Here is a 26,740-nt window from a genome sequence, read left to right as displayed (position 1 = left end):
AGGTGTTTGATAAGGTTCCGCATGGTAGGCTGATGGAGAAGGTGAAGTCACATGGGGTCCAGGGTGTACTAGCTAGATGTGTAGAGAGCTGGCTGGGCAGCAGGGGACAGTAGTAATGGAAGGGAATTTCCAAAATGGAAAACTGTGGCCAGTGGTGTTCAACAGGGATCCGTGCTGGGAACACCGTTGTTTGTGATATACATAAATGATCTAGAGGACGGTATAGGTCAGAGATGGGGAACCTTATTGTGTTGGAAGGCCGCATTATGTTAGTTGTAATCTAATAAGGCCGCATCCAAGAAACTTCAGTTATACATTCTTCAAAATTCACATTATTTTGTAAAAATCTAACTACTATGTACTAACTAACTAAAAAAAAGAAAACAAATGTTAATTCTAAAGTTAACTAACCTTTTAATTACTTTGTTATGACTTCTTTTTGTCGGAAAGCACTTGAATATTTGGTTGCAGCATGGAGGTTTGCAGTTTTAGCTGATCCTCTAGCTGGGTATCCGTCATTTGTGACCTTAAGGGCTCTTGATTTTGGTTAAGTAGGAGAATGTAGATTCGCAGCAATAAGTGGTTGAAAAGCAAGAAAGCATTTTTTGTGCATGTTGCAAAATTTGGATTCATTCAAAAGGCAACACACAATGACCTAGAAGGCCGCATGCAGATGACAGCAAGATTAGTGGAGTAGCAGGTAGTGAAGGGGACTGTCAGAGAATGGAGCAAAATATAGATAGATTAGAGAGTTGGGAGGAGAAATGGCAGATGGTGTTCAATCCGCGCAAATGTGCGGTGATGCATTTTGGAAGATCCAATTCTAGAGCTAAATATATAGTAAATAGAAAAGCACTGGAGAAAATTGATATACAGAGAGATCTGGGTGTTTAGGTCCTTTATACCCTGAAGGTGGAAATGCAGGTCGATAGAGTAGTCAAGAAAACATACGGCTTGCTTTCCTTCATTAGACGGGGTACTGAGTACAAGAATTGGCAGGTCATGTTACAGTTGTATAGAACTTTGGTTCACCCACATTTGGAATACTGTGTACAGTTCTGGTCATCACATTAACAAAAGGGTGTGGATGCTTTGGAGAGGGTACAGAGGAGATTCACCAGGATGTTGATGGTATGGAGGTCGCTAGCTATGAAGAGAGGTTGAATAGATTAGGATTATTTTCATTAGAAAGACAGAGGTTGGAGGGTAATTGAGGTCTACAAAATCATGAGCAGTGTAGACAGGGTGGATAGCAAGAAACTTTTTCCCAAAGTGGGGGACTCAGTTATTAGGGGTCATGAGTTCAATGTGAGAGGGGAAAAGTTTAAAGGATATATGCGTGGAAAGTTCTTATGCAGAAAGTGGTGGGTACCTGGAATGCATTGCCAGCAGAGGTAGTAGAGGCGGGCACAATAGCATCATTTAAGATGTATCCAGACAGATACATGAATGGTCAAGGAGCAAAGGGATACAGATCCTTGCAAATTGCTGCTTGATATACTCACAGCAAGACTCTCCTGCACCAGTCCTTTGTGTTCTGAAAATATTTATGAGGACACATTAATTATTTTCACACCATATTCACTTTTACATATTCAGTTTAGTGTGTTGTTTAGTGTGGACTCCTGTGCCCTCTTCCCCACCTGCTCCTCCTCCTCCCCACTACACCTTGACCAATTTTCCGAAACATTGTAAGTTTATCATGAAACATTATTTTGAGTCATTCTCTAAATTTCAGTTTGAAAATAATTTTCATCTATGTGATTTTTATAATATAATACTATTTCCCTTTGTGGGAGAAAGCCACTGTGCCTTTTGCTGTCCCCTTCAGTATCTTTTCAAGCATTTCATTGAGATGTGCACTACTTTAACTTCAAGGCATGCCAAAACTCTGCATGTTTTCTATGTATGAGATCACAAATCTTTCTTGAGTCACAATCTCCATGGGCAGCTATTTATATTTCAAACATTATGTACATTTCCCAGTGAGATCTGTAATCCTTTCAAATGTATTTCTATTGGCATCAAATTCTTTAGTGTCTGCACACCTTGCTGTTAAGTGAGGTTAAATGTGTGTGGGAGCGTTTAGATATTTTAGTTGTTCATTTGATTCTGAATGAATGCGTTTTGCATTGCCCTTGAATTACAACAAAATAATTAATATGTTATCTTGGCATAGCCAAGATTTACTGGAAGGAAGGCCAGTTTTATAAAAACAAACTTTGAAACAATTAAACTGATGATATTACAGAAATGTACAGCATGGAATCAGACCCTTCAGTCCAACCTGTCCATGCTGACCAGATATCCTAAATAAATCTAGTCCTATTTGCCAGCATTTGGCTCATACCCCTCTAACCCTTTCCTATTCATAAACCCATCCAGATGCCTTTTAAATGTTGAAATTGTACCAGCCTCCACCACTTCCTCTGGCATCTCATTCCATACATGCACAACCCTCTGCATGAAAAAGTTGCCCCTCAGGTCCCTTTAAATCTTTCCCCTCTCACCTTGAAACTATGCCCTCTAGTTTTGGACTCTCCCACCCTGGGGAAAAGACCTTGTCTACTCACTCTATCCATGCCCCTCATGGTTTTATAAACCTGTATAACGTCATCCCTCAGCCACAAAGGTCCAGGGAAAACAACCCCAGCCTATTTAGCCTCTTCCTATAGCAAAAACCCTCAAACTCTGGCACATCCTTGTAAATCTTTTTTGAACTCTTTCAAGTTTCCCAACATTCTTTCTAATAGCATGGAGACAGAATTGCACACAATATTCCAAAAGTGGCCTAACCAGTGTTCTGTACAGCCACAACAAGATCTCCCAACTCCTGTACTCAGTGCACTAACCAATAAAGGCAAGCATACCAGATGCCTCCTTCACTGTCCCCATCTACCTACAACTCCACTTTCTTGTGGAATTATTTGTACTTTGGTGTTATTGTGGGCTCTCGAAATCGTACAATCCATGACATGATCTTAATCATAATCTAGTAACATCTGTCGTAAAGGCAAGTTTCAGGAGTTGTTTAATAAAGAAAGAAAGTACCTGTAGTGGCCAATGACTAAATGCAATGGTTGATTGTAGCAAAACGTTCAATTTGATTCTCACCTGCGCTGAATAAGCCCATCTCAACAATGGCAACAATTAGAATGGTGCTATATCACTTCAGTTTCCCTGCATTAGAGCAGATAATAAATCACTGGAATTTTCCACTCCTGATCATTGTCCAGTGATCATTGCTAAAATAAGCATACGGTTGGGTATGCTTAAGACCAAATTGGGTTAACTGTGATGCCCTTTTTTTTATTCTTTCATGGGATGTGGATGCAATTGCTCAAAGCTATAATGTACTTTTAAGTGGTGAATGTTTGTTACTTGATACTGAAATAATATTAAAGGTACAAAGAAATAGATGTTAAAATTATACCTAACAAAAAGTGCAGCTTGACACATTTGTACAGAGGATTGTAAAAGTCTTGTTCACATGTCCACATTTCTTTTAGACTGAAGCCAGGTTTGGGGTCACAATTCCATGAATACAATGGGACAGTTCTCCATAAATAGGGTTGAACACTGATTGACTCAGTAAAAGTTCTGGGTATACCCTGTATATGAAACTGAAATTGGAGCTCTAGTAGATTGTTTTCCGGTCGAGATCATTTCTTTTGTATCTGCCACAATACCAATTCCACACTTGAGCTAGATCAGCACTTATGTGCACAGTAGCCTGAAAGGCAGCTGTCCTACTGTTACCAAATGGTACAAATCTGGCAGTATTGGAAATTATCAGCAGGAAAGCAGCTCCCTAACACAAACAAAGAACATTTGGTGTAGCAGTTCTGCATAATGTCAGGTCCAGTCCCTTCCAGCAAAATACACAAATGTCCAGTAATTTGTCTTTTTATTGAGAAATTTACAACAAATTAACATTCTTGAAATAAGGAATTTATGTTGTTAAATATTTCTCAACAGATACTGGTAAAAAGCCATGGGAAAGGGCCAACTCCACCGAAAAGACAGGAACTCTCTCAAGGTGAGCAGTTAAAGGATGAATATAAATTTGACACTTTGAAAGCAGGTTTTTAATAAAATGCTTATTTATCAGATTTTGCTAAATGGTGACAACCAAGCTATAGTCTGTGTGTCAGTTTTTTGGAAAAATATCCAGAAGGGACTACCTAACATTTATGAAATTATGTTAATTGCACCTGGCAAGCTGTCTGAATTCACTCACAAGTTATTTTGGGATGTGTTGACACAGTGGGTAAAAACATTGCCCTTTGACCTTCCAGAATATAAAGGCGGACAGCATACTGATGTGAAATAGTATTCCCCCCTGAGCTTGGGTGGGCTAAAAATAATGCAGATTAAATTCTGTTTTACAGCTGACCCATGGATTGATACATGAGGTTCACTCATGTCTGGCATTGTAGATCTGCTTTGTAGTTTTAAGTGGGTGTGTTAAGTGCTCACAATCTGACATTTGAGAATGAGGTCAGCTTAGTGATCCTAGTAATTAGACTTAGTGTCAGTCTTGGCTAGCACTCACCCCGAGTCAGAAGTTTGAGGTTCCAGTCCCACTGCCGAGGCTTCAGCAGATAATCTAGATTGACACTTCAATGTAGCACTGCACCATGGGCTATGCTGCCTTTAACATGATGCATCTGCCCTCTCAGTTGAACATTATAATTACCATCTCGCTAGTTAAAGATCAGTAGAATGGCTCTCCTTATGTCATGGCCAGTATTTATCTTTCAACCAATGTCACGAGAAATGATTATCTAGTTATTACAAAATTAATTTTTCTAGCATTTTGCTGTGTGAAATTTGATGACTGTGTTTCCCCACAACGTACGATGATTATACTTCAACAGTGCTTAATTGATTGTAAAACACTATGAGACATCCTAACATCATGAAAGGTGATGTATAAACACACATTCTTCTTTACTTATTAAGTGTTTCAAACAAGCATCATGCCAAAGGTAACAGCATTCATGATTGATCTTATTTCTGTACATTTTCTGTGGTTTTGGGGTTCAGCTCATTGGATATAATTGTGATATTGCACATCAGGAACTGTCTGTACACTATCTGTGCATCTTTCCTGCAAATGCCTGATAATACAGTATTGTGTAAAACATTCATATTCATTCTCTTTTGTCATCGTTGGTATCCTTCACCATAATGTGTAAAACCACATTTGAGGAGAGTTCTGAATGTTATCACTTACAATTAAGAGCAAGAAATACTTTCCATTAAAATAGAACAATTGCTGTTGTTCCACTTTCTGCACCATCAGTTAACTCATCAACAACTGGATGGTCACTGGTAACTATTCTTATGTCTCATGTCTTCTTTATATTTTGGAACTGCTTCTTGAAGCCTGGGGTTCTGGATAGTGTGGAGTCTATCTCAGCTATTCCCAATTCTTTTTTTGACTGCTAGATATTCTCTAACATCTGCAGAAGGTTTGAGGATGACACTGAATGATAAAGCATCTTGTCAGACTTCAGTGTCAAGTTTGCTTTTTCAGAGTTTTTTTTAATCTATGTTTTATATTTGGAGTCTACTGTATTGCTAACTGTATAAGTGGACCTGAGAGTCACCAGAGGCAACAGTGTTGCATCATTTACAGGTGAGCCACAGACAAAGTGGGGTCTGCAGTTAGTGCCTGTGTGGTGACGTCGTAGCTAGAGTGTATTTTTGGTTTTAATGCCATGCTGTGTACTGAGCAATGCCTTCCACCCTCAGGGGTAGGGAGAGGAGACAGGTCCCAAGCCTACTTCAGTTGAAATGGAAATTGAACCCACACTATTGGTGTTAATCTGAACCACATGCTAGCCATTTAGGCAACTGAGGTAACTGTACCCCACATTAATGTTAATCTTACTTTAATGTGTCAGATCCATGCATCAATGTAATAAATTCAAGAAGTGCTGGAATTACTTAGCAGGTCAAACAGCATCTGTGTGTAGAGAAATGGACCAAGTTAATAGATCAATTGCCTTTCTGGAAATTGAAAGGGATCTCGCACATTAGCTCGAAGCAAAATATACTACCCTCTCCAGTATCATTTTTGGAGAAGGGGGACATTTAATTGGACAGGAGGGTGACTGGTGTGAGCATTGGTGTAATGATATTGTTATTGGACTAGTAATAAAAGACCCAGGCTAATGCTCTAGGAATATGGGTTCAAATTCAATTAATAAATCTGGAATCAAACGCTAGTCTAATGATGACTGCAAAACCAGTGTCAATTGTAGCAAAGAAAATTCTAGAAAATCTGCAAACCTCCCCTGGTCTGGCCAATTTTAACTCCAAATCTACAGAAGTGTTGATTTCTCTTTGAAGCCTTATGCAAAATATGGAAGAACTGTCTCACAGACTATTCAAGTCATCCTTGATGTTGTCATTCTTATACCAGAAAGACAATGTCCCAATCACCATCATCATCATCATTCCTCCACCAGGGGTGGCAGTGCAGTGATATACAGTCAGAAAGAAATTGCCCGGGGAATCTTCAACATAGACTCCAGACCCTGTGAAGTCTTATGGCATCATATCAAATATGGACAAAGGAAATATCCTACTGATTATCACCTACTGCCTCCCCTCAGCACCTCTCAACATTCATCACCAGGAGTGACTTGATAATAGCACCACTGATTGAAATGGTTAATTCTGAAAGGACATAGCTGCTTGACTGGGTCTGCAGCTTGTGGTGAGGAAACCAACAAGAGGGAATAATTTACTTGATGTCTTCCTCACCAATTTGCCTGCCTGTCTGTAACAGTATTTGTGAGAGTGACCATTGCACAGTCCTTCTGGAGGTGAAGTCCCACTTTCACATTGAGGGTTCCTTCTGTTGTGTTGTGTGGCACTATTACTATGTCGAAAATGGGATAGATTTTTTTGGATGCAGCGACTCAAGACTAGGTATCCCTGAGGCACTGTGGCAATCAGCATCAGCAGAGCTGTATTCAAACACAATCCATAATCTCATGACTGAGTATAACCCCCACATTACCATTACCATCAAGCTAGAGGTTCTACCTGGTTCAATGGAGAGTGCAAGAGGGCATTCCAGGAACAGCACCAAGCATACATAAAAATGAGATGTTGTTCTGGAGAAGGTACAATACAGGATTATGTGTGCCAAACAGCATAATCAAAATGAGACAGAGCTGAGCAATTCCACAACAAACTGATCAGACCTAAGCTCTGCCACATCCAGTCATAAATGATGGGAGATAATTAACCTAATTACAGGAGAAGGAGTCTCCACAAATAAACCATCTTCAATGATGAAGCAGTCCAACACATCAGTGCAAAGGACAAGGCTGAAGTATTTGCAACAATCTTTAGCCAAAAGTGCCAAGTGGGTGATTCATCTCAACTTTCTTCAGAGGTCCTGTCCAACATGGATGCCAGCCTTAAACCAATTCAGTTCACTCCATGTGACATCAGGTGCTGGGCACTGACAACATTCCCGGAATAGTACTTCAGATTTCTGCTCCAGACCTAGCTGCACTTCGAGCCAACCTGTTTAAGCACAGCTACAACACTGGCATCTACCCAGCAATGTGGAAAATTGCCCAAACATGTCTAATGCACAAGAAGCAAGACAAATCCAACCCAGTCAATTACCACTCCATCTGCCTACTTTTAATCATCAAGCAAGGTGATGAAGAGGGTTGTTAATTATGCTATCAAGCAGTACTTGCTTACCAATAACCTGTTGAGTAATGCTCAGTTTGGGTTCTACAATGGCTACTCAGCTCCTGATCTCATTACAGCTTTGGTCCAAATATAGGAACTGAGAAAGGTTATCAAGAGTGACTGCATTTGATACAAAGGCAACATTTGACCAGAAGTAGCAACCAGGAGCCTGAACAAAACAGGACTCAGAAGGAAAGGGGGACAATCTTTCCACTGTTCGGCTGGCACAAAGGAAGATTGTTGCAGTTATTGGAGGTCAGTCATCTCAGCTTCAGGACATCACTACAGGAGTTCCTCAGGGTAAGACCATAAGAAATAGGAGTGGAGGTAAGCCCATTTGGCCCATCGAGTCCACTCCGCCATTTAATCATGGCTGATGGGCATTTCAATGCCACTTACCCGCACTCTCCCGTAGCCCTTAATTCCTTGCGAGATTAAGAATTTATCAATCTCTGCCTTGAAGACATTTAATGTCCTGGTCTCCACTGTGTTTCGTGGCAATGAATTCCACAGGCCCACCACTCTCTGGCTATAGAAATGTCTCCTCATTCTGTTCTAAATTGACCCGTTCTAATTCAAAGACTATGCCCACGGGTCCTAGTCTCCCCACCTGACGGAAACAATTTCTCAGCATCCACCCATTCTAAGCTATGAATTATCATGTAAATTTCTATTAGATCTCCCCTCAATCTTCTAAAGATTATCCAAGGGTAGTGTCCAAGACTCAATCATTTTCAGCAGCTTCTTCGATAACCTTCCTTCCTCTGTAAGGTCAGAAGTGGAGATGGTCACCAATGATTGCACAATGTTCAGCACTATTTGTGACTCCACAGATACTGAAGCAGTCTGTGCCCATGTACAACAAGAAATGGACTAAATCCAGATTTGGGCTGATAAGTGGCAAGTAACATTCACACTACACAAATCCCAAGCAATGACCATCTCCAACAAGAGACAATCTAACCATTGGCCATTACGACCACTGAATCCACCACTATAAACATAAGGCATTGGGGAGGGGGGTGGTGGGGGGTGGTTACCATTGATCAGAAGCTAAGATGAACCAATCACATAAATACTGTAACTCCAAGAGCAGGTCAGAGGCTAGGAATTCGGTAGTGAGTAACTTACATCCTGACTTCTGCACCATATACAAGGTACATGTGAAGAGTCTGATGTAAAACGGCCTACTTGCCTGAATGAATGCAACTCCAACAACACTCAAGAACTTTGACACCAGTCAGGAGAAAGCATCCGGCTTAATCAACATCCTGCTTGTTAATGCTGTGGGTGTATGTACACTACATGGATTGTGGTGGTTCAAGAAGGCTGTTCGCCACCACCTTTGCCTGGATATTTGAGAATGTGCAATCAATACTGACCAAGTCAATGATTCTCGCCTCCCATGAATGCAGAAAAAAGATGAGCTGGCTTTTAGGAAGACATAATAGCTATCCTTACTTGTACATCCTCAACTAATAATCGAGTCATGTTGAGTACGAGCAGACTGTTGCAGCAAATATAAATGTTTGTTTGTTTGATTCCAACTGTACAACAAGTGATATCTTCCTGTAAACTGAGGGGATTCATAAATATAATTACTCTATTGGATAGTTTACAGTGGAATATGCACAAAGGTGTGGGTTTATCGACAAGTATTCAGTGTCATACTAACAATAAATGTCCTGCTATTAGAAGCATATTACAACAAAGCAATGCAGCTGAGGATTTAGTAAGATAAATACTTATGGATTAAACTTGCAATTAAGTTAACAAGCCACTGAAGGTTTGTACTTGTGAAAGGGTTAACAAATATTTTGAGCATTAACAAATATTTTGAGCATTCAAATTTTACCAAAGCCAATTTACAGTGAGTACTGACAAAACTTTATTATATTTTTACTTATTAGTTACAACAAAATATTTTAAGGTGTTGTTTCTGTTTTTTTCTGGCCTTAATATTTCAGCAATACAATTGATGTGTTTGTGCTAACTGGAGTGATTTCCTGTACTGATGAATTTCAGTGATTGAGCAATTAGGGTGCCCACATTGCCTGAAAAGCTAAGGCATGCCATCAGGTAGTGACTTCATATTTTGCTTCTTTTGGTCACTTACCTTGAAGTTCATTTGTACACAAAGGTGTTTTAAATTCAAGAACATAATTTTTTTTGCATTTTAACTTTTGAAGAATATTGAATTCATTTTTTCTAATTCCATTCTATTGTTTTAGAAATGCATTTATGACGAAGAGTCCTGAAGCTAAGAATGTTGTGCAGTCTCATCTTTCATCTTCTAGGTACAAATGAAAGAAACAGTTTTTAATCCTTTTTAGCTTATCCATTCGTGGATGCGCATCTCCTTGTCAACTGCAGACTGGATATCCAGAACTATAAACTGGCACCTACTGCATTGTTAAACAGCTTGCTTCACCTTGTTCTTCCATGACAACGCAATGTTCGTCAATGTGCTATTTCATGTGTGTGTCCAACCTGAAGGTTATGACCTGGTCATATAGATTGAGAAACCTGTTCAGTATTGAAGTTTAGCTTAAAAGTTTACAAACTTAAATAATTAATATGCATTTAAAATACCAGGTCCCATTGAAAATAGCAGGAGCACATGTGCAGCTGTAGGACCCCTCTTGGTCTCTCAATCTCTATTCAGCTTATCTATAGTGATGTGATCAGATAGTGAACAAATCTTTTGAATTTTGCTAGTTCATATTTCACCTGTCCGGTTCCAAATGGAGGCTACACAATTGCACGTTCAAAAGAATCTGTGCAACAATTAAACATCTGCATCACAATAAAACAATTCCATTTCCTTTGAATAAGTTTGGCAATCAGAAGTTTTTTTTATGGATGGCACGGTAGCTAAATGATTAGCACTGCTGCCTCACATAGCCAGCGACTGGTTCAATTCCAGCCTCAGGCAACTGTCTGCGTGGAATTTATGTGTTGTCCCTGTTTCTGTGAGAGTTTCCGGTGGATGCTCTGGTTCCTTCCATAGTCAAAAGATGAGCAGCGTGGGTGGATTGGCCATGCTACTTTCTCCAAAGTGTCCAGCGGTGTGCAGCCTAGGTGGATTAGGTGGTAAATGCAAGGTTACAGGGATAGGGTGCGTCTAAGTGGGATGCTCTTCAGAGGGCCAGTGCAGACTTATTGGGCTGAATGGCTTCTTACTGCACTGTAAAAATTCTATGATTCTAAGATCTCATTGATCAGCATGTTAAGCAATAACTCCAGATGTTTCGCTATCATTGTCCAATTGATTTTTCCTGAACTTTTAACACTTCTGAGGAGCTTTAGGACCCAAGTTATCCCTGTCATCACTTCTCTAAGACCCTAGTTCCAAATAGTATTTGATTAATTTCCAAAAGCATCAGTATATCTGTACAACAGAAATATCTCCTTTGTTATGAATTAATTAGCTTCCCCAGTTATTTTTGAGCTTTCCATTCCACCTTTTATGATGCTCCTACTAAAGATTGTTTAACTTTCTTGTCAGTAATGTACATCTGCTATACAACGTGGCAATGTGAAGCTGTGCATTATTTGCTGTCACTGTGACCAGCAGAACTAAACGCCATTATGTTTAGTTTGTTGCACATTGTCGATGCTGAAATGACCCAGTAATATTTGCCACTAAGAGGATAGCCTTTCTTATTACCAGAAACACAATTCCAATTTAAATCACTCACCTGGGAAGTTACCAAGCAGCAGTGAGGCATTTATCCACAAATAGATAATATTGCAAGAAGAGTTGAGCCACACTGCTTCCTAGTGCTTCCAAACTGATTGAATTAGGAGCAAGTTTAACAATTTAATTGTTTAAAGTGAGAAGGGCTGTTTTCAGATGTAATCCAATGTACAGCAAAACTCCTCATATAATCTTATACTCATTGATTGCCCATGGCATTACAGATGGAAGAAGAGTAATTGTAATCCAAGTTAGATGGTGGAATTAACTGGATTGGGCTGCCTTGACATAATTCAGTACCTATGATAAACTGCAACATTCTGATTTTTAATTTCATATTTCTGAAATCAATTTCACTTCCAAATCTATGATGGAAACTGCCAATGGTAAACTTGTGACAATGTAATTGTGGCCTCCTTCCCACCACTATTGCTCCTTCAGAACATTATTATAGTATGTCAAGTGCACATAGACAGATTTCACTATAACCATGACCATGAGAATTTAAAATGGAAATATGATCTATCAATTATTGAGTACTCTGAAACCCAGGATACTAAATGAACAGAATGGCAATTATCTGACTGCAGTCAGGAAGCTAGTGCCTACTTTAAGTAAAAATATCGCCAGGACTAATTGTGGGATTCAAACAAATAACAGTGTTGTGCTGATACAAAATACTTTCAACATCTTTGATACATTTACCATTTTCAGATATTTTTTCTCCTTAGAGCCTTCTTGCCCTATTTCTATAACTCCCCTTTGCTGATGGGAAACGTTTTCAAACCAAAATGTACACGTGGAACAGATGGAGCATTAAATTATAGCATTTATATTTCTGGCTTTTAAAGTTGGGTGGCATTGGGGAAACAGATTTCCAGTCACTCTTTTTACAGGACACATGGAAAGATTGTCTGTAAAGAGGACCCCTGCAGTCCCAGATTAGTCTACAATGTACACAATGCCACAGGACATCAGGCCAGTGAAATGTAAATATTAGTTTCAAGAAGAACTAGATAATAAAACTGCCTTGTCTTGCCTTCCTTTTAAGAATGCTAATCTGATGCCTATTGCTGCTGCATAGACTGTCAGTACTTCAGATGTGACTATTACTAGAACCCAAGCTTAATTTATTTTTTTTATTCCCTGCCCTATAGGCTGAAGCCGGGAAGCGGCACCAGTAATGACGTGGTCACAGATGCCTTAGATTTTGATCGATTGAAGTCGGTATGTCTGAACTGGAGAGGCTATCAAATATTAAATGTTTCCCATAAAGTAGTTTGCATTTTTAATCTTCAAAGTAATAACAAATCTTACTTTGAACTGCTCAGTTAAAATGTACAGAGTTACCCTTCCAGACCTTGTACAAACCAGCTTGCATTTTTTTATAATTTAAACTCAACAGGAAATACTGGAGGAAGTCGTCAAGGAGCTGCACAAGGTGAAGGAAGAAATTATTGATGGTAGGCACTATTTTCTTGCTGACTGTGATAAACAGTGAAATACCAACATGTTTGAGGGACTGGATTCTCCAATGTGCTCTATTTCTTTAAGATGTTTTGATGGTCCCTTGTAATTAGTTAGCTCTCCAAACTCGATTTAACTTAATCTAAATTGCCATCATTTATAAAATTTATCTAAAATTCTATTACTGGATATTAAATGATTGGCTGTTCCTCAATAGGGATCTAAAATACATAGTTTAAATGAAAACTTTGCACTGTAACTATATCTTAGTATGGGCAGTCTCCGGATTGCGAACGATTTCTGTTCTGGAGGCCGTTCACAAGTCGATTTGTCCCCAGGAGGGAACTCAATGCAGGACAACGGAAAACAGCTGTTCATAAGGAAATGTTCATATGTCGAGTGTTTTAAGTTGCCTGTATGGGATCGCGTTCATCAGTACGAGCATTTGTACGTCAGGTGTTCAGAAATCAGGGACCTCCTGTAACTAAATTGCCAGCTCCATAGTTTTATAAAAACCGAACTCTGGTAGGTCACCACTGCCGCTCAGTGGAACAGCGGAGAATTGAACCAAATTTGCTTTTACAGTATTTATTTTGGTTAATTCAAATGACAGGGATCTTAACTATGTTTAGATTTTTGTAGTTTGCCCTGTAAACTTTCTTTTAACTTTTCTCAAAATTCAGCCTTGGTCTTGTGGAATAGATTTCCTACAGAATGTATGGGTGCTTCTCTGTAACCATTCAGCTGCTAAACTATACTGAATATTAATTCCAGCTATTAATTCATTGTCTATAATATTTGAATAGTAAAATGTTAGATTCCTATTCCTACTGACATCACCTCTCATTGTATTTTAGCCATTAGAGAAGAATTGAGCAGAATCAGTACAACGTAATGAATTTTGCACTCTGAAACGTGGGAAGTTCTGAAAGGAATTGGGGAAGATGAGACAGCTGTGTGGAGTATTGTGTGGAAGATGACTCGGAGAGAAGCTATGCACTGAATGTCACGGTCGCTTTTAAACCCTTCATTGATTAGTGGACTCAATATGCTCTGCTGCTTACTGCCTTGGATCTGCTTCACATGAAAAGTCTTAATAATTATCCAAAACAACAAAAAACTTTCAATAATTTTAATACTTGTGGATCTTATTTTCTAGGTTTTTCAAAAAAAATTGCACATCTGTTTTATGTTAGCCTTTGTAATTTTTTATTAGTTTATTTAAAGGTTTACATTATTTCTAGATTATGTTTTTAGAGAAGAGCTTCAGTACAGACACAAACACAAAACACATTTTGCTTTTAGTAGACAAATAAGTTGTTATTTCTATCTTAAGATGTTACCACAGTATTTTTGACTCTGTTTTGAAAATTGTTGCCAACAACGAGATCCTTGTAGCATTATTGAAAAGGCAGAAACTTGTAAAAGTTGTGATATGACAATGGTAACTGATTTCTCAACAAATCTTTCAAACCTTATTAAAACAAGGTACATCAATGCAAAATTGTTTATGTTCATGTTAGAATGCAGGTGATACAGAATTTCAAATTAATTATAGTTAGTAGAAATGTTCCATGTACCAATCACCATGATCTATAGAGATGGCGCGTTGATTGCGGAATGCCCAGAAGTATTTCCAGGTAAATAGCATCTCACAAACTATTATAGCACTAGAATTAGATTAACCAAATCCTCAGTGGAGCTAGAACTGTTAAATGTCTCCTTTACTGCAGAGTTAGCTGTCAACTTGGTCCTATGCCATAAAAAATATTTAAGTGCAACAGTGTATGTATGCATGTACTGAATTTAATTGGATATCTTTGAATTGATTGCCAACAATTATGTTATAGAGGGGACTGGGTCAGCATTGAGCAAATGCAGAGCATCTTCATATGGATAGGAAGATTCTGTGTTAAAACCCAAAGTTTATAAAATAGACATCCATGTTGTTTCAAATAAGATAAATTAAGTTACTGAAGTGGGAAGGTTCAGTTGTACTTTAAAAGGTACACACCAGGTGGCACACTGTAATGCATTTCATACAAGATCAAGATCAACTGGATTTCAAACAAATTTGTTTTATCTGCAAAACATGTTCGAAATCCAAAATGCCATCTTTAAAATTAATCACATTTCAGCTCATAATTGAACCTGTTTAATGTCATTTTTCTAGATTACTGTGTTTTAATAATCCCTCACTATTATAAATTAAACATTCAAAACAAGCTATAACGTCGTGGTGGATCCTGTTAGTAGTCTCTCAAATTCAACAATGCATGGAAAGCTAGTTTATTATGATATGGTCTCTTGACTTATGTTAAGATTTAGAAAGAGCAGCACGAGCAGCTGTAGCTATTGTAATCTCATAGTAATGACAGCAATGTACTGGGTTGGTTGGTGAACTGGGAAACACGGGAGCCAATAGAAAGCTGGTAGGAGACGAAGAGCAATTGAACCAGCCAGAACAATGATGAAATGGAGAACAGGCAGAATGAAAATGAAGATGAAATGAAAATAAAATGAAAAATAGGAGACCCATTTCATGAAAGCCTTCTTTATTATTGTGTTCAATTGGATTTGCTGAAATCCTGGAGTTCTGGACCAGGTTTTAAAAAGATTTCTGGTTCTGCTTTAGTCTTTTTTATTCAGCAAATTAAAGGGTATTCAATGCCCTATCCAATGGCACACAACTCAATGACTTATTTAGTCGAATAACATCTGAGGGAAAAAATGTTTTTAGGATGATTAATCCCATTTTGTAAATACTGGGACCTGAACGGGAGAGAGTGAGAGTGCAGCTGCCCTGATCTTCAGAACAACATTGCTCTGCTCAGTTCCACTGTGCACTGTGGTAATTGAGAGCTGCACATCTCCCTAAGATGAAGTTATCCACTGTGCTTTTGGCAATAGTTTGGGGCAATTTACCATGTAAAGAAACTCGCACAAAACTTAAAAAAAAATTAAATGCCGGGAGCTGTAATATGATTAGCTGGCAATTCAGCCAGAGAACTCCCCACATATTAACATGTTTGATGTCTAGTTTATACGTTGGAGCCTGGATTTTAAAGATTAACAATTAATTAGATTTTCCTTTTCTGTTTTGAAATAAATTGGTAATCACATACCTTCCATCTAAATTATAATGTTCCTAATGTGAAGATGCCATATGTAAAAGATGTTTTGGTAATGTTCATGAGAAACCAGGTATCTTTACTAACATATAGATGTCAGAGAGAGTTCTCACTGCAAGTCTCTTTATACTTGGTAAAGATGATTGCTGTAGCTGGCTCCTATCTCCAGCTTGTAGCAAAACTGCTTCCTTGTTATTTTTACATTAATTCACAGACCCCCCGGAAAGTCTTTCAGACCCCTGTTTGAGAATCACAGTCTCAAAGTACATCAATACCATATCTTAATCAAATCTAATAGCATGAAATATGAAAATGTATCATTTAATTCTGATTCTATTACTAACTTGAAAGGGTTCAGAAAAGATTTACAAGGGTGTTGCCAGGGTTGGAGGATTTGAGCTACACAGAGAGGTTGAATAGGCTGGGGCTGTTTTCCCCGGAGCGTTGGAGGCTGAGGGGTGACCTTATTGAGGTTTATAAAATCATGAGGGGCATGGATAGGGTAAATAGACAAAGTCTTTCCCCTGGGGGCAGGGGAGGGAGTCCAGAACTAGAGGGCATAGTTTTAGGGTGAGTGGGGAAAGATATAAAAGATACCTAAGAGGCAACTTTTTCACACAGAGGGTGGTGCATGTATGGAATGAGCTGCCAGAGGAGGCTGGTACAATTCCAACATTTAAAAGGCGTCTGGATGGGTATATGAATATGAAGGATTTGGAGGGATATGGGTCGGGTGCTGGCAGATGGGACTAGATGGGTTGGGATATCTGGTCAGCATGAATGAGTTGGACCGAAGGTGTACATCTCTATGACTTGATGACTATAACTGTTGACTGTCATTTTCTTATTCATTTATGAGACGTGGGTGGCACTGCCTATGCCAGCATTTATTGCCGATCCCTAGTTGCTCTTGGGAAGGTGGTGATGGGTTGTGTTCTGGAACTCGTGCATTCCTTTTGATGTAAGTACACTCACAATGCATTAGGGAGTTTCTGGATCTTGACCCAAGAACACTGAAGGAACAGCGATATATTTCCAAGTCAGGGTGGTGACTAGTACACACTAACCTGGTCCTTCTAGAGGTAGTGATTGTGTATTTGAAAGGTGCTATGTAAGGAGCCTTGGTGAATTTCTGTAGTGCCTTTTGTAAATAGAACACCCTGATACTACAGACCATTGGTAATGAAGAGAGTGAACTTTTGTGGGTGGGGTGCCAATCCATCAAGCTGCTTATTCTTGGGTAGTGTGAAGCTTCTTGAATATTGTTTGACATGAACTCATCTAGACAAGTGAGGAGTATTCCATCACACTCCCAGCTTGTGCTTATAGATGATAGAGAGGCTTTGAAGAGCCAGGAAGTGAGTTACTTGCTGCAGGATTCCCAGCCTCTGACCCCATTCTTGAGGCCATCATTTATATGGCTAGTCCAGTTCAAGATTATATGTCATGTTGTTCTCAAAAATAACATATTCCAATAAATTATAATACAGAATTATTTTTATAATCAAACGTTATGAATATGAGGAACTGAGAGTTCAAGAGCAATAAAAACTTCTTGCATTTCCAGGACACATATAGTAAAACATCCCAAAATAGTAGATATGAACATTACCAAATATGAAGGTGCAGAAGGAGATATTAAATGAACTAGATCAAAGATGTATCTGTTAATAAATGCATAAAGGAGGAGAGAGATGTTGAAAAATTGGAAGCATAGCAAGAGAATTCCAGAGTTTAAGGCCATTAGAAGCATATCAGTAGACTATTAATCCTGAAAAACAGGTAATGCTCTGGGGACCTGGGTTCGAATCCTGCAATGGTGGAATTTGAATTCAATAAAAATCTGGAAAAAGAGTCTAATGATGATCATGAAACTGATGCTGATTGTTGGGGAAAAAACCCTCATCTGGCTCACTAATATCCATTAGGGAAGGAAACTCTTGTCATTACCTGGTCTGGCTTACATGTGACTTCAGACCACAGTAATGGATTGACACTTAACTGTCCTTTGAACAATTAGGGCTGGGCACTAAATGCTGGCCCAGGCAACAACACCCACGTCCTGTGAATGAATAAAAGAATTATGACTGCCAGAAGGTGAATGAATTAAAATCAGGAATAGTCACAAGAGTGACTTTGCTGTGTGCAATTAAATTATTGTACTGTGTTGTGAAATGAGCTGGATATGATTTTTCCCTTTCCTGGAGGTCGCAATTATTGTCTTGTTTGGCAAATTCAGGGACCGTGTGTTCACAGCCCTGACTATATAAATGAGGTGCGTACAGCAGATAGGATTTCTTCCTCCAAGCTCTGGTGAGTATGAAGGTCCTCAGTTACTTGCTTCCTTCATAACCACAAATGTTTACAGTGTAAGGGGTGAAGCCTAACCAAGTCTACAACCCTGCCAGGTGATTCATGCACACTAACTGATGTCGGCAACACAGACTGGGGCATGCAAGTGGGGCTGAACAAAAAAGGCTAACTTTGTCATTGTGTCCTTGGTCCATGCAAAGTTTTAGTGAAAATCCATCTAATGTACGTGTTAGAATCATAGAACATTCAGCAAGAGCCATTTAGTCCTCTGTGTCTGCAGTAGCCTCAGGTTTCAGTGTTTCAAGTGTAGATCCAGGTTCCTCTTAAATCATTTTAGGATTCCTACTTCAATCATCAAAACTGGACAGTGAATTCAAAACACCTACCATCCTCTGGGTGAAAATATTTTCATCATGTCCTCTCTAATCCTACCAGACACCTTAAACATGTGTCCCCTGACAATTGGCCTCTACGCTGGGGCAACCAGTTCTTCTCTGACCACTCTGTCCAAGCCTCTCAATTAATCCAGTCCTCAGCCTCTTCTGTTCAAAGGAAAATGACCCTATCCCATCCAAATTGTTTGATGTATTTGCAATTTTGAAGCTCAATCAACCCAATTGTAAATCTCTTCTGTTTACGTTCTGAAGCAATTTCTCTTTCCTGTAATGTGGTGACCAGATTTTGTACACACTAACCAGCTGTAGCCTAACCAGAGTCTTATAAAGTCTCGCACCTTAGCAACGTGCCTGCTGGGATCTGAGGCCATGCAACCCAGTGTGTCTCACTTTCTTATCCCTTCCTGAATATTATGTATACTCTTTGCTTTGTTTCCCTTCCTAAATACATAATCGCACATGCCTCTGGATTAAATTCCATTTACCACTTTTCCATTCACTCATCCCAACCACTGATACCATCTTCCAGTCAATAACCATTCTCTTCACCATCAACCAGACAGCCAATTTTTGTGCCAACTACAAATTTCCCAATTATGTCTCCCACATTTAGGTTGTTAATATTTTCCATAAACAGCAAGCCCTGTGGATCATCATTGGAAACAAATTTCTGTTTGCAAAGATATCCATTAACCATTACACTTTGTTTGGTGTTACTGAACTAATGTTTGATCCAGCTCACCATGTTTGTTTGAATACTACAGGCTTTGTTGCTTCTGGCCAGTCTACCATATGGACCATTGTCATACTTTACTACCATCCACGTGGACAACATCCATTTTACCACCATCATCAATTCTCTTTGTTACTTCCTCAAATGATTATGTCAGTAAGACACATATTTCCTTTAACAAGACCATGCTGATTAATCCATGCCACCAAATAACAGTTCATGCTGTGCCTCAGTACCAATTCTAGTAATTTGGCAACCACCAAGGTTAGACTAACTGGCCAATAATTATTTGGCCTACCTCTCTCATGATGTTAGAATAATGATATAATATTTGCAGACTTCCAATAGCTCACCTGCATCTAGTGCAGATTGGAAAATGATTCTCAGAGCATCCATTAATTCCTCCCAGGCTTCTTTTAACAACTTTAGATAGAATTCATCCACTCCAGCTACCTACCTTTTGTGAAGTACTTTAAGATGTTATCTCCTTTTGTGCCTCAGCTTCAAATTTTGTCTGGTAACACTTTTGTGAAATACTTTAAGATGTTTACTATGTTAAAGCATTATATAAATCCAAGTTATTGTTGAGTTCTTCCCATGAACAGAATTTTCCCAGGCCTTGACCAACGGCCTTGACCAACATAGGTATTGGTAAGAAAGTTGAGAAAACTGTGAGAGTTAGGCAGTAAGGAAATTCTCAACATCAAGAAGTCTCATTCTAAAACCAGGTATTGAATGGCAAGATAAGAATTTCAATTGTGAGCATTGACACCCTCATTTGCATCTATTTGCATGCATTAGCATCTCAATTTTAGCTAATATCATCTCATTTTTATGTATTTTCTGTATTACCATTCATTGGATAGAAAATGGGCAGCAACATGGAAGTCAGAGCTGACACCTGGTGACTCCAACTCACTGCTTGCTCCTCCAGTCTTCTGTCACCAACATGTCAGAGCATGTTCCATGGGCTGTGACCACACTCATCCTGTCCACAAACATTGGTGTCAGACATATACCAGTCTCTTCACACTCTCATGGTGCAGCTCCAATCTATTGACAAGAAGATTCTACACCTCAATGCTGCATTTTTGGAGCATGACACTATCAATTGGAATGCTGCTGCCAGGACACCTTGCATGTAGGGACTGACATCCATCTCATGGATCCCACCAGTTTGCATCTCAGGCTCCCTGCTTGCCCCCTGAGCAGTCACTGACTTTGCACTCGTTTGAATGCTCGTGGCACCTCTGCCTGGCTTTATTTCACTTTGGCCCCTCAAACAGAGCTTAAACACTCAAAGCACTTCTGTTTTGGTTTGTCTTTTTGAAGATGCACAGAGCCAGGCATTTTGTCATGGTCATTAACAGCTGCTGAGTGGCATCTTACTACATCAATCTCCTACTTCCACTATGTAATAATAGTATATGAGGCAAACATATGGCCTGTGCTTCAAGTAAATGGCCATGTCTAAGGGGATTTGTCTTCAGTGACATATAAGGAAGACAACTTTCAGTCAGGGTGTCCCAGCACAGCCAGACAATGGTAGTTCACAATATCCAGGGGCTTGGGCACGGTCAGTTGGCCACTTGGAATGGTCAGGGGCAAGGGGTCTGATTTACTACAGTGCAGGGCCACAGTTATTTCTGTAGCCATAATGCATTCAGTCTGAGAGTAGTGGTAAGTCAGTGAGGAAACTGCACAAAATTCAATCAAGGGTCTGGTCCATCATCAGTCAGCTGTGTATTTCCAAATCAGTCAAGAGGGTGTGACAAAGTCAGTCCTGGGGGTCTGCTCATTGAAAGTCGAGGGAGTGTTGGTTATCAGAATCCACGGGCTTTGGCAGGGAAGTAGGGAACTCAATTCTGGGAATTGGACACTCAGTGCTGGGATGCAATAATTGTGAAGGAGAGCTTTCAACATGTAAGCAGTAGTGGAGACAACAGTGTGTTAAATGACATGAGTTACTGCAGGATGGGGGAGGCTCTTTGATGATAATCACCACCTTGGCCTCAACAGGAGGACAGCGCCTATGGTGGTTGGTGTGACTAAACTGTAGGGCTGGGAATCAGGGAATGATGTTGGGAGATGAAGTTGTAAGTCAAAGTCATAAAAGTTGTGTAAGAACATTTGGGACCCCAGGACTCAATAGGGGGTGCAGGAAGGAATGAACATAAAGGTTCAGGGAGGGCCCTAGACTACCAAGCTGAGCCTAAGACTTACTCGGCCAAGTGTAACCTGCATTGCCTTCCATGTGACTCGTAAATACATACTGCAAAAGGAAAATGGCTGTGACCACGCCTGGGTGGGAAAGGTCACTGTTTTTTTCCATCTGAGCTTTTGGGCTTTACTTGTGAACAATAAGAGATACCTCAAGGAGTAATTGCATTAATCAGGTACTTTTCATAGTGCAGGTTGAAGACATCTATGATCATAGCCACCTGCATGAGTGTCCAACTGTGTGGGATACAAAACCTGGTCAGTAATAATCTTGACCATGTCATTGGTCATTACAGATTGACCATAGTCAAAAATTGTGGTGCTGGTAAAGCACGGCCGGTCAGGCAGCATCTCAGGAGAGGAGAATCAACGTTTCCTACATTAGCTCTTCATCAGGCTGTGCTTTTCAAGCACCACACTTTTTGACTCTGACCTCCAGTGTCTGCAGTCCTCACTTTCTCCTAACAGATTGACAATAGTCATCTCTGAGAAGCAGAAGCAGACTTTAAATGTGTCACAGTTCACAAAAATAATCTGAGGCTTCATAGGCTACACAAAGGCATGGAACTGATTTCCTCTCACCTTAAATTATAAGTATTTGTGTACATGTTCTTACATTTAATGGTACCTTTCTTGAATGATTTGGGCCGGGATGAGAAGCTATCAGTAGTCATAAAGCACTTACAATCTCCCACTGTATTCGTGTGACCTGGCTTGTATTGCATTCATCGGAATATTGGTGGCGCGGTGGCTCAGTGGTTAGCCCTACAGCCTCACAGCACCAGGGACCTGGGTTTGATTCCTGCCTCAGGCAACTGTCTACGTGGAATTTGCACATTCTCCCCGTGTCTGTGTGGTTTACTCCAGGTGTTCTGGTTTCCTCCCACAATCCAAAGATGTGCAGATTAGGTGAATTGGCCAAGCTAAATTGCCCATAGTGTTCAGGGATGTGAAGGTTAGGTGTATTAAGCAGGGGAAATGTAGAGTAATAGGGTAGGGAAATGGGTCTGGGTGGGATACTCTTCAGAGAGTTGGTGTGGATTTGTTGGACCGAAGAGCCTGTTTCCACACTGTAGGGATTCTAATAGTTCTAATAATCCCTCTAAATCCCACATAGAGAATTTCCATGGCCCTCTTTTTTGGAGTATTCCATTTTCCACTGCCTTAGGGGGAATTCAGTGACATGAACATGGTTGGACGAGCTCTTGGTGTTGATAGAGGAGCAAGAAAGGTGCTGAGCTATCCCAAGTGAATCAATAAGGAGTACAGAGGGTAGGAACGGTTGGTAGTTTGGGAGGATGGGATGTGAAAGCAGTTGAGGGAAGAGGCTGCATACAATAGTGAGTGTTGACCATGTGCCTTGGGGGGAGGTGGGTGTGCAGGTAGAGTTCGATTATGAGCAAGCACAGAAGAGATCGTGACACTTACCCTTACACAGAAGGTTGTTGACTTTGCAGCATTGTTGTACTTTCCTCTGATATCAGATATTATGAGGCAAGTTCTGGTGTCATGGTCTCCTCTGGTGGACTTAGGAAAAGAAGATGACCCTCCTCTCCAACATTGCATCCACTATTACCTCCAGGTGCCTGTCAGCAAAGCAGGCTGCCAATTTGCCTCTGTGCACCATCTCCTTTGGAATTGTGCAGTGTCACACTGTGAAGGGCAATTTCAGGCTTGTTGTATTTGAATTGGTGTACAGCTGGGATTTAAATATGACATGAATACTAGAATCTTCTGTACAGTTCCATGATCTATGCATTTTGAATCAGTTTCATTGTGCTGGAAGGTCTATTGCAGCATGTACATTAATGTATGAAGATCTGGCATTCAGCAATTGCAGATAACACCGAAAACTTACTTTCAATCAATTCCAATCAATTCTGAAATATTCCAAACTCAGACTTTCAAACTAAAGCCTCATTTTCCCAAGAGTGCTCATATTAAGCCTGTATCTCCTACCTTCTCATATACCTTGACAGTAATTGATGCAGGCTAGTAGAAGACTATTTATTGATAATAAGAACAGCTTCATTTTTTGTTTCTAGGGTAATAGACACAAGCTTCAGAAGCTAGAACCACAAAAACAACAGCTGCTGCCTTCAATTCTGGTTCATTACCTTGAGCTGCACACATGGGAATGGTCACTTATGTCGATAATGGTAACAGTGGTTGTCAAAGAAAACTGTACACATGGAGTAAACACATATTTTGAACCATTAGTCAATTTTTAAATAAGTTACATATAGGAAGTTGATGTTTTGAAGAAATGTTTCATCAATGGTATCTCATTTAATTACTAATGATGTCTGTTTCAGTGCTTTACTGAAGTTATTTTCTTACTGTAACTTCCACATCACTTGCTGCACAGATGTAAAAATGGAAATCTGACTTCAGCGTGCGTTAGCAACAAATAGTAAGGCAACTCTTTCATATCATTCAGATTTTAACTTATATAACATGCAACTCCTGAGCTGTTAAATGGCAAGATTTGTGGCACAATAGTAGTGCCCCTACCTTTGAGCAAGTTTCATCCACTCAAGGGGTGTATGAATAGGTTGATTAAAAATATTTTTAAGTGTTTCAGTGTCCTGTGATATGACCTTAACATTTTATGAACTTATTGCAGAGTCATTTTTAAGTTAACAAGTTTCTAAATTAAGAGCAGGCATATCAGTAAATAATATATGTGCACATATTTGTACAATTATTTACAATGGGGTCTCTGAACAACAGGATAGCATAATTTCACACTGAAGAGGCTTTTTTGACACAGAAGATCTCAGAGTACTAACCCAAACATCACAGAAACATTACTGGGTTATTATTTGTATTTCTTATTACTATTCTTCTTTGTAGGAGCTTCCTATGAGCAAATTAATTGTCACATTTTCCACAATACAACATTGGTTATACTTTGGTTGTACTTCCTTGATTGTAAACAATTTTGGGGTGCACTGAGGTCCAAAGAGCACTTTATAAATGCAAATCCTCCTTTTTTTGCACTGTATTAATAATCCATATACACATTTTGCATTTGCAGTGACTGAAGACAACAGATTATTCCAGAAAACCTCAGCCAAATAAGCCCAGGAACATACAAAATTCAGTTACCAGTTCTAGACAAAAGGACTTCTAATGGTGGCTACATTTTGAATAAAGTAACGATCTTTAGATGTTGCTAACATTGATGTTGATTATGACTCAGATGCTTCTCTGCGGTTCTATTCCTTCTCTAGGTAACAGGGGATCAGCTGACATATGAAGCAAGTGACACCTGGCACACACTATTTGTTTTCGGATATTCATCTGTGTCATATTGTATAGTGATGTAAAGAAGATTTTAATGAACTTTGATACAGTACAATTAAAGGTGTTTATTTTGTTCTTATCTCTACAATTTGTCGGGAACCTTATAGTTTTGATATTTATAGCCATCATTAAAGTTTGGTGTCTCCCATTGTGTGCAGTAACATAGTGTAGAAGTGTCCAGCCTATTATTTTGGGGGTCATGTAACTAAATCTCATCTCTAGGCAACAAGCACTTGGCTTTGTTTTGTTTTGCACTTTGTTTTTCTGTTGTCGACATGAATACCTCGCAGGTTTATTGGAGGCAAATAGGAACTACTTAGCTATAAATAAAAGAATTTATTTGCATGAAACCTGTGTTCCCTGAATATTGACAGCATAAAAAGGATTGAGTCATTGTTACTTATGACATTGTACGATGAGCACTATTTGTAAATAAATGTATTTGTTTGAAGTAATGTACAGATTTCCAAATCTCTTAACAGCATGGAGTTGAGTGAAATCAACCACAGGCTCCAATTGCCATCCTAGCCTATATTACAAGCTAATCTCAGAACAGTGATAGGGCTATTCAGACCATTCAGGGCCATAAAGAGTGGAAAGTTAGTCAATGCTGTAAATTCAAATACTAAGATAAAACAAAGAACTGTCGATAATGGAAATTTGAAGCAAACCAATTACAGGAAGTGCTGAAGAAACTCAACAGGTCTGGCAGATCTGAACAACAACTGATCAGCCATAGCTGTGACTTTGTAAATGTGCCATGATGATTGTATAGAAAGCACTGAGCACATATCCTTCAACAACTTACCCACCTACCACCAGATCCCATTTCCCTGGCTCCTTTGCACCAAAATAAAATGGCGTACTGACACTCAGTCTGGATTATAATTAAAGTGACAGCATAAACTACATGGCTCAGTACTAATATTCTTGTCACTGAATTAGAAAGTTGTGGGCTAAAAGCTCACTCTGGGGCCTTGAGCATATGATCTAGACTGACATCTGAATGCCATATTCTGACAGATGACTGTACTGTCAGAGATGCCATCTTACAGATGTCATGTTAAGCCAATGCCTGATCATCCTCTCAGGTGGATGTAAAGATCCTTAAGATACTCTTTTTCTTTCCCTGATCAGCTTGTTTAGAGATGTTTAGCTGTGGCAGGTGGATTGAACCCAGGTCTGCTAGCTTAGAGTTAGAGATACAACCATGGCCGACCTTAACACTGCCTGAAGGAGGAAGGAGTTCTACAAGTGCCCTAAGAAATATTTCTGCCTTAACTAATACCAGGAAGACAGATTATGGTCATTTATCACTACTGTTTGTGTGCAGTTTGGCTGCCACATTCTCCTATTAAATGAAAAGGTGAATCAACATGTTCAGACGTAACTAGAGTGCAGGTGGGACTTGAATCCAGAAATAGGGAAACTACCATATATGCATCAGGTCCCTTCTTTCTCTATTAAATACTGATGACATTACAAAAGCACTTCATTGGCTGCAAAACATTTTGGAATATCCTGAGTTTGTAAACATCATGTATTTTAATTTTCTTTAATGATAAGGACTTTGGTAAACTCAGTGAACTAAGGAATTTATTTTCATTCAGATGCACTGACCAAAACGTTTGTTGGACTTTTGTAAATCTCCTCTGTACACTCTCTAGTGTAATTATGTCCTTCTTGTAATATGATGAGCAGACATCTGAAAATAAGCCTGTACCAGAATGGTGACGTTTTAGTC

The 26,740-nt window shown here is 39.4% G+C and overlaps 1 protein-coding gene across 8 annotated transcripts in view; it reads left to right on the top strand.

The window, feature by feature from the left end:
- LOC122553525 (ena/VASP-like protein) overlaps positions 1–14,399 on the top strand; it is a 279,390-nt gene extending 264,991 nt beyond the window's left edge. For 6 of the 8 annotated variants that reach the window (XM_043697429.1, XM_043697427.1, XM_043697425.1 and 3 more), the window contains 5 exons: positions 3,979–4,039; positions 9,960–10,025; positions 12,586–12,655; positions 12,834–12,891; positions 13,753–14,399. In XM_043697429.1, the coding sequence (XP_043553364.1) occupies positions 3,979–4,039; positions 9,960–10,025; positions 12,586–12,655; positions 12,834–12,891; positions 13,753–13,790 (293 nt within the window). In that variant the 3' untranslated portion in view covers positions 13,791–14,399. The remainder of the gene's footprint in view (positions 1–3,978; positions 4,040–9,959; positions 10,026–12,585; positions 12,656–12,833; positions 12,892–13,752) is intronic. The other 2 variants (XM_043697428.1, XM_043697431.1) reach the window with 1 other exon arrangement.
- Positions 14,400–26,740: the final 12,341 nt, after the last annotated feature.

This window comes from Chiloscyllium plagiosum, chromosome 10 (genome assembly GCF_004010195.1).
Source record: "Chiloscyllium plagiosum isolate BGI_BamShark_2017 chromosome 10, ASM401019v2, whole genome shotgun sequence".
In the NCBI taxonomy this organism is placed as follows: Eukaryota; Metazoa; Chordata; class Chondrichthyes; order Orectolobiformes; family Hemiscylliidae; genus Chiloscyllium; species Chiloscyllium plagiosum.
This window is presented reverse-complemented; position numbering and strand designations above follow the sequence as displayed.